At 46.0% G+C, this 19,200-nt stretch overlaps 1 protein-coding gene across 4 annotated transcripts in view; it reads left to right on the top strand.

Annotated features, from left to right (window-relative positions):
* The window catches only part of LOC137307317 (zinc finger protein 148-like), a 118,935-nt gene that overhangs the window by 83,389 nt on the left and 16,346 nt on the right, over positions 1 to 19,200 (top strand). For 3 of the 4 annotated variants that reach the window (XM_067976788.1, XM_067976786.1, XM_067976789.1), the window contains one exon: positions 17,059 to 17,142. The exons of the other annotated variant lie outside the window; for it this stretch is intronic. In XM_067976788.1, coding sequence (XP_067832889.1) covers positions 17,059 to 17,142 — 84 coding nt within the window. The remainder of the gene's footprint in view (positions 1 to 17,058; positions 17,143 to 19,200) is intronic. 4 annotated transcript variants of the gene reach the window in all.

Genomic DNA, 19,200 nt, shown 5'->3' with positions numbered 1-19,200 from the left:
ATTATCTCATGACACCGACCCCGTCAATCTCCATGCTCAGGCTTATTATCCAATGACACCGACCCCGACAATCTCCATGCTCAGGCTTATTATCTAATGACACTGACCCAGTCCTTCTCCATGCTCAGGCTTATTATCCAATGACACTGACCCAGTCCATCTCCATGCTCAGGCTTATTATCCAATGACACTGACCCAGTCCTTCTCCATGCTCAGGCTTATTATCCAATGACACTGACCTAGTCCTTCTCCATGCACTGGCTTATTATCCAATGACACTGACCCAGTCCTTCTCCATGCTCAGGCTTATTATCCAATGACACTGACCCAGTCCTTCTCCATGCTCAGGCTTATTATCCAATGACACTGACCCAGTCCTTCTCCATGCTCAGGCTTATTATCCAATGACACTGACCCAGTCCTTCTCCATGCTCAGGCTTATTATCCAATGACACTGACCCAGTCCATCTCCATGCTCAGGCTTATTATCCAATGACACTGACCTAGTCCTTCTCCATGCACTGGCTTATTATCCAATGACACTGACCCAGTCCTTCTCCATGCTCAGGCTTATTATCCAATGAGACTGACCCAGTCCTTCTCCATGCTCAGGCTTATTATCGAATGAGACTGACCCAGTCCTTCTCCATGCTCAGGCTTATTATCCAATGACACTGACCCAGTCCTTCTCCATGCTCAGGCTTATTATCGAATGACACTGACCCAGTCCTTCTCCATGCTCAGGCTTATTATCTAATGACACTGACCCAGTCCATCTCCATGCTCAGGCTTATTATCTAATGACACTGACCCAGTCCTTCTCCATGCTCAGGCTTATTATCCAGTGACACTGACCCAGTCCTTCTCCATGCTCAGGCTTATGATCGAATGACACTGACCCAGTCCATCTCCATGCTCAGGCTTATTATCTCATGACACTGACACAGTCCATCCCCATGCTCAGGCTTATTATCCAATGACACTGACCCAGTCCTTCTCCATGCTCAGGCTCATTATCGAATGACACTGACCCAGTCCTTCTCCATGCTCAGGCTTATTATCTAATGTCACTGACCCAGTCCTTCTCCATGCTCAGGCTTATTATCCAATGACACTGACCCAGTCCTTCTCCATGCTCAGGCTTATTATCTAATGTCACTGACCCAGTCCTTCTCCATGCTCAGGCTTGTTATCGAATGACACTGACCCAGTCCTTCTCCATGCTCAGGCTTATTATCTCATGAGACTGACCCAGTCCTTCTCCATGCTCAGGCTTATTATCTGATGAGACTGACCCAGTCCTTCTCCATGCTCAGGCTTATGATCCAATGAGACTGACCCAGTCCTTCTCCATGCTCAGGCTTATTATCGAATGAGACTGACCCAGTCCTTCTCCATGCTCAGGCTTATTATCTAATGATACTGACCCAGTCCTTCTCCATGCTCAGGCTTATGATCGAATGAGACTGACCCAGTCCTTCTCCATGCTCAGGCTTATTATCTAATGACACTGACCCAGTCCTTCTCCATGCTCAGGCTTATCATCGAATGAGACTGACCCAGTCCTTCTCCATGTTCAGGCTTATTATCTGATGAGACTGACCCAGTCCTTCTCCATGCTCAGGCTTATTATCCAATGACACTGACCCAGTCGATCTCCATGCTCAGGCTTATTATCGAATGAGACTGACCCAGTCCTTCTCCATGCTCAGGCTTATTATCTAATGACACCGACCCAGTCCATCTCCATGCTCAGGCTCATTATCTATTGACACCGACCCAGTCCTCCTCCATGCTCAGGCTTATTATCGAATGACACTGACCCAGTCCTTCTCCATGCTCAGGCTTATTATCCAATGACACTGACCCAGTCCTTCTCCATGCTCAGGCTTATTATCCAATGAGACTGACCCGGTCCTTCTCCATGCTCAGGCTTAATATCCAATGACACTGCCCCAGTCCTTCTCCATGCTCAGGCTTATTATCCAATGAGACTGACCCGGTCCTTCTCCATGCTCAGGCTTATTATCCAATGACACTGACCCAGTCCTTCTCCATGCTCAGGCTTATTATCCAATGACACTGACCCAGTCCTTCTCCATGCTCAGGCTTATGATCCAATGACACTGACCCAGTCCTTCTCCATGCTCAGGCTTATTATCCAATGAGACTGACCCGGTCCTTCTCCATGCTCAGGCTTATTATCCAATGACACTGACCCAGTCCTTCTCCGTGTTCAGGCTTATTATCCAATGACACTGACCCAGTCCTTCTCCATGCTCAGGCTTATTATCTAATGACACGGCCCCGGTCCTTCTCCATGCTCAGGCTCATTATCCAATGACACTGACCCAGTCCTTCTCCATGCTCAGACTTATGATCCAGTGACACCGAGCCAGTCCATCTCCATGCTCAGGCTTATTTTCCAATGACACTGACCCTGTCCATCTCCATGCTCAGGCTTATTATCTAATGAGACAGACCCAGTCCTTCTCCATGCTCAGGCTTATTATCCAATGACACGGACCCAGTCGATCTCCATGCTCAGGCTCATTATCTATTGAGACCGTACCAGTCCTTCTCCATGCTCAGGCTTATTATCTAATGAGACCGACCCAGTCCTTCTCCATGCTCAGGCTTATTATCCAGTGACATTGACCCAGTCATTCTCCATGCTCAGGCTTATTATCCATTGACACTGACCCAGTCGACCTCCATGCTCAGGCTCATTATCTATTGAGACCGTACCAGTCCTTCTCCATGCTCAGGCTTATTATCTAATGAGACCGACCCAGTCCTTCTCCATGCTCAGGCTTATTATCCAATGACACTGACCCAGTCCTTCTCCATGCTCAGGCTTATTATCTAATGACACTGACCCAGTCCTTCTCCATGCTCAGGCTTATTATCCAATGACACAGACCCAGTCCTTCTCCATGCTCAGGCTTATTATCTAATGAGACGGACCCAGTCCTTCTCCATGCTCAGGCTTATTATCCAGTGACACCGAGCCAGTCCATCTCCATGCTCAGGCTTATTATCCAATGACACTGACCCAGTCCTTCTCCATGCTCAGGCTTATTATCCAATGACACTGACCCAGTCCATCTCCATGCTTCGGCTTATTATCCAATGACACTGACCCAGTCCTTCTCCATGCTCAGGCTTATTATCCAATGACACTGACCCAGTCGATCTCCATGCTCAGGCTTATTATCGAATGACACTGACCCAGTCCATCTCAATGCTCAGGCTTATTATCCAATGACACTGACCCAGTCCATCTCCATGCTCAGGCTTATTATCCAATGACACTGACCCAGTCCTTCTCCATGCTCAGGCTTATTATCTCATGAGACTGACCCAGTCCTTCTCCATGCTCATGCTTATTATCCATTGCGATCGACCCAGTCCTTCTCCATGCTCAGGCTTATTATCCAGTGACACCGAGCCAGTCCATCTCCATGCTCAGGCTTATTATCCAATGACACTGACCCAGTCGATCTCCATGCTCAGGCTTATTATCCATTGACACTGACCCAGTCCTTCTCCATGCTCAGGCTTATTATCCAATGACACTGACCCAGTCCATCTCCATGCTTAGGCTTATTATCTAATGACACTGACCCAGTCCTTCTCCATGCTCAGGCTTATTATCCAATGACACTGACCCAGTCCATCTCCATGCTTAGGCTTATTATCTAATGACACTGACCCAATCCTTCTCCATGCTCAGGCTTATTATCGAATGACACTGACCCAGTTCTTCTCCATGCTCAGGCTTATTATCGAATGACACTGACCCAGTTGATCTCCATGCTCAGGCTTATTATCCATTGACACCGAGCCAGTCCATCTCCATGCTCAGGCTCATTATCCAATGACACTGACCCAGTCGATCTCCATGCTCAGGCTTATTATTTAATGAGACCGACCCAGTCCTTCTCCATGCTCAGGCTTATTATCCAATGACACTGACTCATTCCTTCTCCATGCTCAGGCTTATTATCGAATGACACTGACCCAGTGCATCTCCACGCTCAGGCTTATTATCTGATGACACTGACCCAGTCCTTCTCCGTGTTCAGGCTTATTATCCAATGAGACTGACCCAGTCCTTCTCCATGCTCAGGCTCTTTATCCAATGACACTGACCCAGTCCTTCTCCATGCTCAGGCTCATTATCGAATGACACTGACCCAGTCCTCCGCCATGCTCAGGCTTATTATCCAATGCGACTGACCCAATCCTTCTCCATGCTTCGGCTTATTATCCAATGAGACTGACCCAGTCCTTCTGCATGCTCAGGCTCCTTATCCAATGAGACCAACCCAGTCGACCTCCATGCACTGGCTTATTATCCAATGACACTGACCCACTCCATCTCCATGCTCAGGCTCATTATCCAATGACACTGACCCAGTCCTTCTCCATGCTCAGGCTTATTATCCAATGCGATCGACCCTGTCCTTCTCCATGCTCAGGCTTATTATCCATTGAGACCGACCCAGTCCGTCTCCATGCTCAGGCTTATTATCTAATGACACTGACCCAGTCCTTCTCCATGCTCAGGCTTATTATCTACAATTTTACAACACCAAGTTATAGTCCAGCAATTTTATTTTAAATTCACAAGCTTTCGGAGGCTTCCTCCTTCCTCAGGTAAATGAGGAAGGAGGAAGCCTCCGAAAGCTTGTGAATTTAAAATAAAATTGCTGGACTATAACTTGGTGTTGTAAAATTGTTTACAATTGTCAACCCCAGTCCATCCCCACCGGCATCTCCACATCATGCTTATAATCTCATGAGACTGACCCAGTCGATCTCCATGCTCAGGCTTATTATCTCATGAGACTGACACAGTCCTTCTCCATGCTCAGGCTTATTATCCAGTGACACCGAGCCAGTCCATCTCCATGCTCAGGCTTATTATCCAATGACACCGAGCCAGTCGATCTCCATGCTCAGGCTTATTATCCAATGACACTGACCCAGTCGATCTCCATGCTCAGGCTTATTATCTAATGAGACCGACCCAGTCCTTCTCCATGCTCAGGCTTATTATCTAATGACACTGACCCAGTCCTTCTCCGTGCTCAGGCTTGTTATCCAATGACACTGACCCAGTTCTTCTCCATGCTCAGGCTTATTATCGAATGACACTGACCCAGTCCTTCTCCGTGCTCAGGCTTGTTATCTAATGACACTGACCCAGTCCTTCTCCATGCTCAGGCTTATTATCTAATGACACTGCCCCAGTCCTTCTCCATGCTCAGGCTTATTATCCAATGAGACTGACCCAGTCCTTCTCCATGCTCAGGCTTATTATCTAATGACACTGACCCAGTCCATCTCCATTTTCAGGCTTATTATCTCATGACACCGACCCCGTCAATCTCCATGCTCAGGCTTATTATCCAATGACACCGACCCCGACAATCTCCATGCTCAGGCTTATTATCTAATGACACTGACCCAGTCCTTCTCCATGCTCAGGCTTATTATCCAATGACACTGACCCAGTCCTTCTCCATGCTCAGGCTTATTATCCAATGAGACTGACCCAGTCCTTCTCCATGCTCAGGCTTATTATCTGATGACACTGACCCAGTCCATCTCCATGCTCAGGCTTATTATCTAATGACACTGACCCAGTCCATCTCTATGCTCAGGCTCATTATCTCATGACACCGACCCCGTCAATCTCCATGCTCAGGCTTATTATCCAGTGACACCGACCCCGACAATCTCCATGCTCAGGCTTATTATCTAATTACACTGACCCAGTCCTTCTCCATGCTCAGGCTTATTATCCAATGACACTGACCCAGTCCTTCTCCATGCTCAGGCTTATTATCCAATGACACACACCCAGTCCTTCTCCATGCTCAGGCTTATTATCCAATGACACTGACCCAGTCCTTCTCCATGCTCAGGCTTATTATCTAATGACACTGACCCAGTCCATCTCCATGCTCAGGCTTATTATCGAATGAGACTGACCAAGTCCTTCTCCATGCTCAGGCTTATTATCCAATGAGACCGACCCAGTCCTCCTCCATGCTCAGGCTTATTATCCAGTGACACTGACCTAGTCCTTCTCCATGCTCAGGCTTATTATCTAATGACACTGACCCAGTCCTTCTCCATGCTCAGGCTTATTATCCAATGAGACCGACCCAGTCCTCCTCCATGCTCAGGCATATTATCCAGTGACACTGACCCAGTCCTTCTCCATGCTCAGGCTTATTATCGAATGAGACTGACCAAGTCCTTCTCCATGCTCAGGCTTATTATCCAATGACACTGACCCAGTCCTTCTCCAAGCTCAGGCTTATTATCTAATGACACTGACCCAGTCGATCTCCATGCTCAGGCTTGTTATCTAATGACACTGACCCAGTTCTTCTCCATGCTCAGGCTTATTATCTAATGACACTGCCCCAGTCCATCTCCATGCTCAGGCTTATTATCCAATGACACTGACCCAGTCCTTCTCCAAGCTCAGGCTTATTATCCAATGACACTGACCCAGTCCTTCTCCATGCTCAGGCTTATTATCTAATGACACTGACCCAGTCCTTCTCCAAGCTCAGGCTTATTATCCAATGACACTGACCCAGTCCTTCTCCATGCTCAGGCTTATTATCCAATGACACTGACCCAGTCCTTCTCCATGCTCAGGCTTATTATCTAATGACACTGACCCAGTCGATCTCCATGCTCAGGCTTATTATCTAATGACACTGACCCAGTCCTTCTCCATGCTCAGGCTTATTATCTAATGACACTGACCCAGTCCTTCTCCATGCTCAGGCTTATTATCCAATGACACTGCCCCAGTCCTTCTCCATGCTCAGGCTTATTATCTAATGACACTGACACAGTCGATCTCCATGCTCAGGCTTATTATCTAATGACACTGACCCAGTCCTTCTCCATGCTCAGGCTTGTTATCTAATGACACTGACCCAGTCCATCTCCATGCTCAGGCTTATTATCCAATGACACTGACCCAGTCCTTCTCCATGCTCTGACTCATTATCTAATGACACTGACCCAGTCTATCTCCATGCTCAGGCTTATTATCTGATGACACTGACCCAGTCCTTCTCCATCCTCAGGCGTATTATCTAATGACACTGACCCAGTCCTTCTCCATGCTCAGGCTCATTATCTAATGACACTGCCCCAGTCCTTCTCCATGCTCAGGCTTATTATCCAATGAGACTGACCCAGTCCTTCTCCATGCTCAGGCTTATTATCTACTGACACTGACCCAGTCCATCTCCATGCTCAGGCTTATTATCTAATGACACTGACCCAGTCCATCTCCATGCTCAGGCTTATTATCTAATGACACTGACCCAGTCCATCTCCATGCTCAGGCTTATTATCTCATGACACCGACCCCGTCAATCTCCATGCTCAGGCTTATTATCCAATGACACCGACCCCGACAATCTCCATGCTCAGGCTTATTATCTAATGACACTGACCCAGTCCTTCTCCATGCTCAGGCTTATTATCCAATGACACTGACCCAGTCCTTCTCCATGCTCAGGCTTATTATCCAATGACACTGACCCAGTCCTTCTCCATGCTCAGGCTTATTATCCAATGACACTGACCCAGTCCTTCTCCATGCTCAGGCTTATTATCGAATGACACTGACCCAGTCCTTCTCCATGCTCAGGCTTATTATCTAATGACACTGACCCAGTCCATCTCCATGCTCAGGCTTATTATCTAATGACACTGACCCAGTCCTTCTCCATGCTCAGGCTTATTATCCAGTGACACTGACCCAGTCCTTCTCCATGCTCAGGCTTATGATCGAATGACACTGACCCAGTCCATCTCCATGCTCAGGCTTATTATCTAATGACACTGACCCAGTTCTTCTCCATGCTCAGGCTTATTATCCAGTGACACTGACCCAGTCCTTCTCCATGCTCAGGCTTATTATCGAATGAGACTGACCAAGTCCTTCTCCATGCTCAGGCTTATTATCCAATGACACTGACCCAGTCCTTCTCCAAGCTCAGGCTTATTATCTAATGACACTGACCCAGTCGATCTCCATGCTCAGGCTTGTTATCTAATGACACTGACCCAGTCGATCTCCATGCTCAGGCTTATTATCTAATGACACTGACCCAGTCCTTCTCCATGCTCAGGCTTGTTATCTAATGACACTGACCCAGTCCATCTCCATGCTCAGGCTTATTATCCAATGACACTGACCCAGTCCTTCTCCATGCTCTGACTCATTATCTAATGACACTGACCCAGTCTATCTCCATGCTCAGGCTTATTATCTGATGACACTGACCCAGTCCTTCTCCATCCTCAGGCGTATTATCTAACGAGACTGACCCAGTCCTTCTCCATGCTCAGGCTTATTATCTCATGAGACTGACCCAGTCCTTCTCCATGCTCAGGCTTATTATCTATTGACACTGACCCAGTCCTTCTCCATGCTCAGGCTTATTATCCAATGACACTGACCCAGTCCTTCTCCATGCTCAGGCTTATTATCGAATGAGACTGACCCAGTCCTTCTCCATGCTCAGGCTTATTATCTAATGACACTGACCCAGTCCTTCTCCATGCTCAGGCTTATTATCTAATGACACCGACCCAGTCCTTCTCCATGCTCAGGCTTATTATCTCATGACACTGACCCAGTCCTTCTCCATGCTCAGGCTTATTATCCAATGACACCGATCCAGTCCTTCTCCATGCTCAGGCTCATTATCCAATGATACCGACCCCGTCAATCTCCATGCTCAGGCTTATTATCTAATGACACTGACCCACTCCTTCTCCATGCTCAGGCTTATTATCTAATGACACTGCCCCAGTCCTTCTCCATGCTCAGCCTTATTATAGAATGACACTGACCCAATCCTTCTCCATGCTCAGCCTTATTATCCAATGACACTGACCCAGTCCTTCTCCATGCTCAGGCTCATTATCCAATGATACCGACCCCGTCAATCTCCATGCTCAGGCTTATTATCCAATGACACTGCCCCGGTCCTTCTCCATGCTCAGGCTTATTATCCAATGACACTGACCCAGTCGATCTCCATGCTCAGTCTTATTGGAAAGCATGGCTGACCCAGTCGATCTCCATGGTCAGGTTTATTGGAAAACATGACTGACCCAGTCGATCTCCATGCTCAGGCTTATTGGAAGGCATGGCTGACCCAGTCGATCTCCATTGTCAGGTTTATTGGAAGGCATTGCTGACCCAGTCGATCTCCATGCTCAGGTTTATTGGAAGGCATGGCTGACCCAGTCGATTTCCATGCTCAGGCTTATTGGAAGGCATGGCTGACCCAGTCGAAATCCATGGTCAGGTTTATTGGAAGACATGACTGACCCAGTCGATCTCCATGGTCAGGCTTATTGGAAGGCATGGCTGACCCAGTCGATCTCCATGCTCAGGCTTATTGGAAGGCTTGGCTGACCCAGTCGAAATCCATGGTCAGGATTATTGGAAGACATGGCTGACCCAGTCGAAATCCATGGTCAGGATTATTGGAAGGCATGGCTGACCCAGTCGATCTCCATGCTCAGGCTTATTGGAAGGCTTGGCTGACCCAGTCGAAATCCATGGTCAGGATTATTGGAAGACATGGCTGACCCAGTCGATCTCCATGCTCAGGCTTATTAGAAAGCATGGCTGACCCGGTCGATCTCCATGCTCTGGTTTATTGGAAGGCATGGCTGACCCAGTCGATCTCCATGGTCAGGTTTATTGGAAGGCATGGCTGACCCAGTCGATCTCCATGGTCAGGTTTATTGGAAGACATGACTGACCCGTCGATCTCCATGCTCAGGCTTATTGGAAAGCATGGCTGACCCAGTCATTCTCCATGGTCAGATGTATTGGAAGGCATTGCTGACCCAGTCGATCTCCATGGTCAGGTTTATTGGAAGACATGACTGACCCGTCGATCTCCATGCTCAGGCTTACTGGAAAGCATGGCTGACCCAGTCGATCTCCATGGTCAGGTTTATTGGAAGACATGGCAGACCCAGTCGATCTCCATGGTCAGGTTTATTGGAAGACATGACTGACCCAGTCGATCTCCATGCTCAGGCTTATTGGAAGACATGACTGACCCAGTCGATCTCCATGGTCAGGTTTATTGGAAGACATGGCTGACCCAGTCGATCTCCATGCTCTGGCTTATTGGAAGGCATGGCTGACCCAGTCGATCTCCATGCTCTGGTTTATTGGAAGACATGACTGACCCAGTCGATCTCCATGCTCAGGTTTATTGGAAGGCATGGCTGACCCAGTCGATCTCCATGCTCTGGTTTATTGGAAGACATGGCTGACCCAGTCGATCTCCATGCTCAGGTTTATTGGAAGACATGGCTGACCCAGTCGATCTCCATGGTCAGGTTTATTGGAAGACATGACTGACCCAGTCGATCTCCATGCTCAGGCTTATTGGAAGGCATGGCTGACCCAGTCGATCTCCATGCTCTGGTTTACTGGAAGACATGGCTGACCCAGTCGATCTCCATTGTCAGGTTTATTGGAAAGCATGGCTGACCCAGTCGATCTCCATGCTCTGGTTTATTGGAAGACATGGCTGACCCAGTCGATCTCCATGGTCAGGCTTATTAGAAAGCATGGCTGACCCAGTCGATCTCCATGCTCTGGTTTATTGGAAGGCATGGCTGACCCAGTCGATCTCCATGGTCAGGCTTATTAGAAAGCATGGCTGACTCAGTCGATCTCCATGGTCAGGTTCATTGGAAGGCATGGCTGACCCAGTCGATCTCCATGCTCAGTTTTAATGGAAGACATGGCTGACCCAGTCGATCTCCATGCTCAGGTTTATTGGAAGGCATGGCTGACCCAGTCGATCTCCATGCTCAGTTTTATTGGAAGGCATGGCTGACCCAGTCGATCTCCATGCTCAGGCTTATTAGAAAGCATGGCTGACCCAGTCGATCTCCATGCTCAGGTTTATTGGAAGGCATGGCTGACCCAGTTGATCTCCATGCTCAGGCTTATTAGAAAGCATGGCTGACCCAGTCGTCTCCATGGTCAGGCTTATTAGAAAGCATGGCTGACCTACCCAAGCGGGTCGTGTATTCACCCAACAATTACACTATTTTGAGAAAGGAGGTTTTGCTTGAAGTATCATCTCTTGCTTGATTCAAAGGGTAAATATAATCTGTCTGAAGCGTACAATCTTCCAAAGCACTTGGATTGTGGAGGTAAGCCTTTCTGTCCCCATGTGAGAAAAATGCATTCCCATGCAGTGCACAACACGCGATCAATCAGGGCGCAACCGTGGGAGCCCAAACGAAGAATAAAGTAAGTGAAGGTCAGTTGCGATACCATTGCGGACTTGATTCTGCTTTTTATAGAAGCCCGGTAAGTTTGGATCGGACAACGTAGATGATGCTACTGATTCCTCCATAACCTTTGAAGTGTAGAAAGTTTGATTCAGAATTTTACTTTATACAAAGCTTCATTTCAAATATTTTGCTTTGGTTTGCCAAGGTAATTAAGATAGTATTGTGAAGTATAAGGGACCAATTATACTACCCTCCTCCCCCCCGCCCCCACACCTTTTATTGCAAATTCACTGACATTTGAAAGCTATGCTCTCTACTTTTAGCACTTAATATTTTGACATTTTTGCACAACTGCACATCTGTGTCTACAAAACTTGTGCTATCACTTTGTTAGCAGCAATATGAACTCAATAAATCCAGAGTTTTTCATTCAAACCACATTATTGTTTGTACAGTATTAAAAGATACATTTGTTCCATATAATTTCCCAGGGGAAAGAGACAAGGACCGTTGATATCTGAGGAAGGAAAATAGTTTTCCACATCCTTTTCCTGAAGGCACTGACTGTTTCCAGTATGGCTCCACAGGGAATGACCACTCTCCATTACCTCACTGAAATAATCATTTTTGTACAAGTCTCGGCAGTGAGCGTTGGCAGGTTATTAGGCATTGTTGGGCATCACACCTGAGCCCTATCCTTATCTCATCTGATTTCCAGGCATGGCACTTTCCAGGAGAGATCACTGGATTTTGGTCAAAGATTGGATCCTGGCTGATGTATCTTCTGGTGCCAGATCCAAATGGCTGTTCTTCATATTTGAGTCTAGACAGTGATGTTGGTGGGCTTGTCCACGATGGAGGATGTTACAGCCAAGCCTCTTTCTGTCCTCTCATGCCATCCATAAAAATGCACTTTCCAGCAGGAGTTACAGAACAGTGATCAAGTGTGAGAACCCTGGCTAATTGTTTTTTCCCCTCCCTAGTCATGGGTACCGAGGCCACATAAAACACCCCCAATCAAGAAATGCACCAAAATATACTTTGTGTAGCAATAAAAATCATTTTGGATTTGAGAAGCAGCCAGGATTGTGCCAAGAGTTGCCATAGTTGGTGAGGTTTACAACATGTGCTAGTGCCCATGGACCTTCGGGTCTATACTTTTACCCATTGAGTTATTGGGGGGAACTGGCATTTCATCTGTTAAGTGAGTTTCATCGTTGAGGGTAGTTATCAGGGGGTGTTCTTCATTTACATGTCCACTTACCATTAGCAAGTAAGGCCAGATTACCAACAGGGACAAGCTATCACATGAGAAGTAAGTACAACACTGGAGCATTTCCCTCAACCCTGGCTAGTTCTTAAATCCATCTTATTTTCTTTTGTCTAACCTAAGTGAACATTTTGGCTCAGTTCTTAAGTGAAATGAACATTGTGACCTGGTTTGAAATAGATTGTACTGGGGGGAGGGGGAACTGACAGATGATGCTTGGTTTTATTTGCACGCAAACAGCCTCTAAGGCTACAACTGGAAGAGCAAAGTGAAGACATTTTAACATTAGGTTGTGCAGACTGTCATCGAGACTGTACTGGCACAGTCAGGACTTGCTGGGTAAATGGCACTTGTTAATCCAATTTTCAGTCCATGCCAGTATATTACCACCAATCCCATGTGCTTTAATTTTGCACACTAACCTCTTAGGTGGGACTTTATCAAAGGCCTTCTGAAAATCCAAATAAACCACATCCGCTAGTTCTCCCTTATCTATTCTACCAGTTACATCCTCAAAAAAACTCCAGTAGGTTTGTTAAATATGATTTCCCTTTCATAAATCCATGTTGACTTTGTCTAATCCCGTTGATATTTTCTAAGTGTCCTATTATCACATCCTTTATAATAGACTCTAGCATTTTCCCTACTACTGATGTCAGGCTAACCGGTCTCTCGTTCCCTGTTTTCTCTCTCCCTCCTTTTTTAAATAGTGGGGTTACATTTGCCGCCCTCCAATCTGCAGGAACTGTTCCATAATCTATAGAATTTTGGAAGATGGCAACCAATGCATCCACTATTTCCATGGCTACCTCTTTTAGTACTCTGGGATGCAGATTATCAGGCCCTGGGGATTTATTGGCTTTCAGTCCCATTAATTTCTCCAGCACTATTTTTTTACTAATACTAATTTCCTTTAATTCCTCCTTCTCACTAATCCCTTAGTTCCCTAGCATTTCTGGGAAGTTATTTGTGTCCTCTTCCGTGAAGACAGAACCAAAGTATTTGTTTAATTGCTCTGCCATCTCCTTGTTCCCCATTATACACTCTCCCGTTTCTGATTGTAAGGGACTGACATTTGTCTTCACTAATCTTTTTCTTTTTACATACTTGTAGAAGCTTTTACAGTCCACTTTTATGTTCCTTGCAAGTTTACTCTCATACCCTGTTTTCCCCTTTTAATCAATCTCTTGGTTCTTTTTTGCTGAATTCTAAACTGCTCCCAATCCTCAGGCTTGCTACTTTTTCTGGCAACTTTATATGACTCCTCTTTGGATCTAATACTATCCTTGATTTCTTTTGTTAGCCATGGTTGGGCCGCTTCTTTTGTGTTTTTGTGCCAGAAAGGAATGTATAATTGTTGCAATTCATGCATTTGTTCCTTCAATGTTAGCCATTGCCTATCCACCATCATGCCTTTTAATGAAGCTTCCCAATCTATCATAGCCAACTCACTCCTCATACCTTCATAGTTTCCTTGGTTTAGATTTAGGACCCTAGTTTCGGATTGGACTACTTCACATTCCATCTTAATGAAGAATTCTGTCATGTTATGGTCACTCTTCCCTAAAGGACCCCGCACAACAAGATCATTAATTAACCCCTTCTCATTGCACAATACCCAATCTAGGATAGCCTGTTCCCTGGTTGGCTCCTCAACGTACTGGTCTAAAAAACCATCTCGTACACACTCCAGGAATTCATCCTCCATAGTATGATTGTTAATTTGGTTTGGCCAGTCTATATGTGGATTAAAGTCACCCATGATTACTGTAATACCCTTGTTACATGCATCTCTAATTTCCTGTTTGATCCCATCCCCTACATTACCACCACTGTTTGGAGGCCTATAGACAACTCCCACCAGTGTTTTCTGCCCCTTGGTGCTTCTTAACTCCACCCAGACTGATTCTACATCTTGATTTTCTGAGCCAATATCCTTTCTCACTATTGCTCTGATTTCATCCTTTACTAACAACGCCACCCCACCTCCTTTTCCTTTTTGCCTGTCCTTCCGAAATATCGAATACCTTTGGATATTCAGCTCCCAGCCTTGGTCACCCTGCAGCCATGTCTCTGTAATTGCAATTATATCATATCCATTTACATCTATTTGTGCTGTTAATTCGTCTACCTTATTACGAATGCTTCGTGCATTCAGATACAGTGCCTTTAGATTTGTCTTTTTAACATTTTAGACATCTTAACATTTTTTTGTACTATGGCCCTATTTTTCTTATTACCATTTTTTCTTTCCCGGACCCTATTTGTTGTCTTTTGTTTGTACGCTCTGTCCCTTCCTGACACAATCTGGTTATCCTCACCCCAATCACTTTCCTGCACTGCTTCTTTGTCTTTTCTCTTTTGCATTCTAGATTTCTCTCCACCGGGACCCTCCCCCCCTTATTTAGTTTAAAGCCCTATCTACCTCCCTGGTTATTCGATTCTAGAACTCTGGTCCTAGCATGGTTCAGGTGCAGTCCGTCCCAATGGAACAGCTCTCTCTTTCCCCAGTACTGGTGCCAGTGACCCACGAATCAAAACCCACTTCACCCACACCAATCTTTGAGCCATGCATTCATCTCCCTGATCCTATTGACTCTGTGCCAGTTTCCTTGTGGCTCAGGTAATAATCCAGAGATTATTACCTTTGTGGTTCTGGTTTTTAATTTAGTCCCTAGCTGCTCAAACTCTCTCAGCAGAACCCTTTTCTTAGTCCTACCTATGTCATTGGTACCTACATGGACCTCGACAACTGGATCCTCCCCCTCCCACTCCAAGTTCTTCTCCAGCCCGGAGGAGATATCCTTAACCCTGGCACCGGGTAGGCAACATAGCCTTTGGGACTCATGCTCCTGGCTGCAGGGAACAGTGTCTATCCCCCTAACTATACTGTCGCCTACTACAACCACCTTCCTTTTTACTCCCCCGACTTGAACGGCTTCCTGTACCACGGTGCCATGGTCAGTTTGCTCATCCTCCCCACAGTCCCCGCCCTTGTCCACAAGGGTTGCAAGAACCTCGAATATTGGACAAGCGCAGGGACTGAGGCTCCTACAATGCTACCTCCTGGATCACCGTACCTGCCTCACTCGCAGTCACACCCTCCTGTCCCTGACCACGTGTCAGTTCTAAAGTATTTAATCTAAGGGGTGTGGCTGCTTCCTGGAGCAAAAGGTCCAGGTAGCTTTCTCCCTCCCTGATGTCTCGCAATGTCCACAGCTCGGACTCCAGCTCCTCAACTCGAAGCCGAAGTTCCTCGAGCTGCAGACACTTACTGCAGATGTAGTCACTCTGGACAAAAATGTCCACAAGCTCCCACATATTGCAGCAGCAACATATCTCCTGTTCTCCCATTATTTTATTTATTTAATTAATCAATTTAGTGTTAATCAAATTATTTACCTCGTTTAATTTATTAGATTAATTAAATTAAGTTTAGTTTTTAAAATTTAGTTATATGCTGTATGTTAACTTAAAACTTAGGCCACCGTCACTACCAATCACTTACCTGTGTCTCACCTGTGACGTCACACTGCAGTTTTCTCTTGTTGCAGGTCTGCTGCTGCTTTTATCCCCGCCCTCTGTCTGCTGCTGCTTTTATCCCCGCCCTCTGTCTGCTGCTGCTTTTATCCCCGCCCTCTGTCTGCTGCTGCTCAGGTCTGCCGCCGCTCTGCGGAAAAAGTTAGGAAAAGCAAGGCAAAACAGCACCTCTTTCCCCCACTTCACCGAATTCCCACACTTACCAAACTCTCAAGTTGCTCACTCCGTGCCCGCTGCACACAGAATGGTATTTTTTAAAAACAGCATCATTGTCAATTACTGTAGAGTTACAAAACTTTCTGATCGAGATAGTTTTCTGATGATATCAAACAGAAGCACTTATTATCAAGTCGCCTATAAGCTCCAGCAGATCACATTTTTATGCCTCAAACTTGCTTCCTATCCTAGCAGGAGTGTCTTGAACTGTAAAGAAGGAATTTGGCTTGCGTTACCAATTATAGAGAACGAGCTGGTGCAAGAGAGTTGCAGGCCACTAAATATGAATGATTAATCTCTGGCTTTGGTGCCATCCATTGTTTACATTTGATATAGTTTAGAATGATTTCCACAGCCTTTTCCGTCAACATCTTTCACAGCTGGGGAGGTGATGTTCGTGAATGCTGCTCATATTTCTAGTAATGGTTGTAAAGATGAGCTTTAGTAGAGCAACAAAAAGGGATACTGTCTCTTTATTTGAATTCCTTATTTTAAAAAAAAAGCGAGTTGAGTTATGTTCAGCTCAGGAGCTTCATGATAAGAAAGTATCTCGGGTCGCTTGCAGTACGCCTTTGAAACAAATCCAACAGTCACAGTTCTTAGCCAAGTAACTTAGATTGCTAGGTCGAGAAGAATAATTTTAGACATTTACATCCTGAGTGAGCTGAGGAGAAATTTGGATTTTGTTTTGCTTTTAGGTGAAAAGCCATATCAGTGCAGCCAATGTAGCATGCGATTTATCCAGAAGTACCTACTGCAGAGACATGAGAAGATACACACTGGTAAGTGAAATACCAGGAGCTTGTGCTGGTGACACGAGATAAACACAGTCTGTGAAACTCCTTAAAGAGACATTATCCCTTTAGTTGACCTAAAAATGAAGAAAGCACAAGTGTTAAAGCATTCAAAAATGAACGCAGTATTTGTGTTGTCTGCTCCTTGTCCGCGAATACAAGGTGCATGCAGAAGCAGTGTGTCTTGGTTGGCCAATATACAGTAGGGTGAGATTTTAAACAACATCCCAGTCGTTCTCTCTTCAGATCTCAGTTTTGTTGCAAAATATCAGGTTATTTGAAACCCTTGGAGTAATGAAGGCGTCTTCACCTTTCAAAGCTGCGCCTCTTTGTTTCATCCAAGATCCACAAAGTTTATATTCTGCAGTCGTGTGTTATGGCATGGAATTGGGGAAATGTAAAAGACTGAAAATCTTCACATTATTATTCATTGAACATACCAAAACCTTTTTCAAAAAACATCTTGCATTTTGGTCTTGGTGCAGAACTGCTCCTGTAACCTTCAAAGGGTTTGATAAATTCACATTGTCCTGTCGCAATTAGCCACCATGCATGGCTCCATCTATTGTGTCCAAGTTTATTTTTATCGAAAGAAGCATAGAGCTTACTTAATGGGATCATTGAAGAGATACCATTTTAGAGTTTTGTTCTACAGCCTAGGTAAGCGATGAAAGAGGGATACTGTCTCTTTAGTTTCTTACCCTAACCACAAACTGTTCTATTGCTCGTTTCCCATGATGACATGTTAAAATGAAGGCTATTGAATAAGAACAGTACCTGTTATCCATTCACTGTGACACGAATACCCCAGGACACTCACGGTGACACTGTAATATCCAGGACACTCACTGTGACACTGTAATATCCGGGACACTCTCAGTGACACTGTAATACCCCAGGACACTCTCAGTGACACTGTAATACCCCAGGACACTCTCAGTGACATTGTAATACCCCAGGACACACTCGGTGACACCAATACCCCAGGACACTCACGGTGACACTGTAATATCCAGGACACTCACTGTGACACTGTAATATCCGGGACACTCTCAGTGACACTGTAATACCCCAGGACACTCTCAGTGACACTGTAATACCCCAGGACACTCTCAGTGACACTGTAATACCCCAGGACACTCTCAGTGACACTGTAATACCCCAGGACACTCTCAGTGACACTGTGATACCCCAGGACACTCTCAGTGACACTGTAATACCCCAGGACACACTCGGTGACACCAATACCCCAGGACACTCACGGTGACACTGTAATACCCCAGGACACTCTCAGTGACACTGTAATACCCCAGGACACTCTCAGTGACACTGTAATACCCCAGGACACTCTCGGTGACACTAATACCCCAGGACACTTACGGTGACACTGTAATACCCCAGACACACACTGTGACACTGCAATACCCGGGACACTCTCAGTGACACTGTAATACCCCAGGACACTCTCAGTGACACTGTAATACCCCAGGACACTCACTGTGACACTGTAATACCCCAGGACACTCTCAGTGACACTGTAATACCCCAGGACACTCACTGTGACATTGTAATACCCCAGGACACTCAATGTGACACTGTAATACCCGGGACACTCAATGTGGCACTGTAATACCCCAGGACACTCACTGTGACACTGTAAAATCCTGGACACTCACTGTGACACTGTAATACCCCAGGACACTCACAGTGACACTGTAATGCCCAGGACACTCACGGTGACACTGTAATACCCCAGGACACTCTCTGTGACACTGTAATACCCAGGACACTCTCAGTGACACTGTAATGCCCCAGGACACTCACTGTGGCACTGTAATACCCCAGGACACTCACTGTGGCACTGTAATACCTCAGGACACTCACTGTGGCACTGTAATACCCGGGACACTCTCAGTGACACTGTAATACCCCAGGACACTCTCAGTGACACTGTAATACCCCAGGACACTCACTGTGGCACTGTAATACCCAGGACACTCACTGTGGCACTGTAATACCCGGGACACTCACTGTGGCACTGTAATA

The sequence above is a fragment of the Heptranchias perlo genome, chromosome X (genome assembly GCF_035084215.1).
Source record: "Heptranchias perlo isolate sHepPer1 chromosome X, sHepPer1.hap1, whole genome shotgun sequence".
Taxonomy (NCBI): Eukaryota; Metazoa; Chordata; class Chondrichthyes; order Hexanchiformes; family Hexanchidae; genus Heptranchias; species Heptranchias perlo.
Note: the sequence above shows the minus strand (reverse complement) of the source record. Positions and strands in the feature narration are given on the sequence as shown.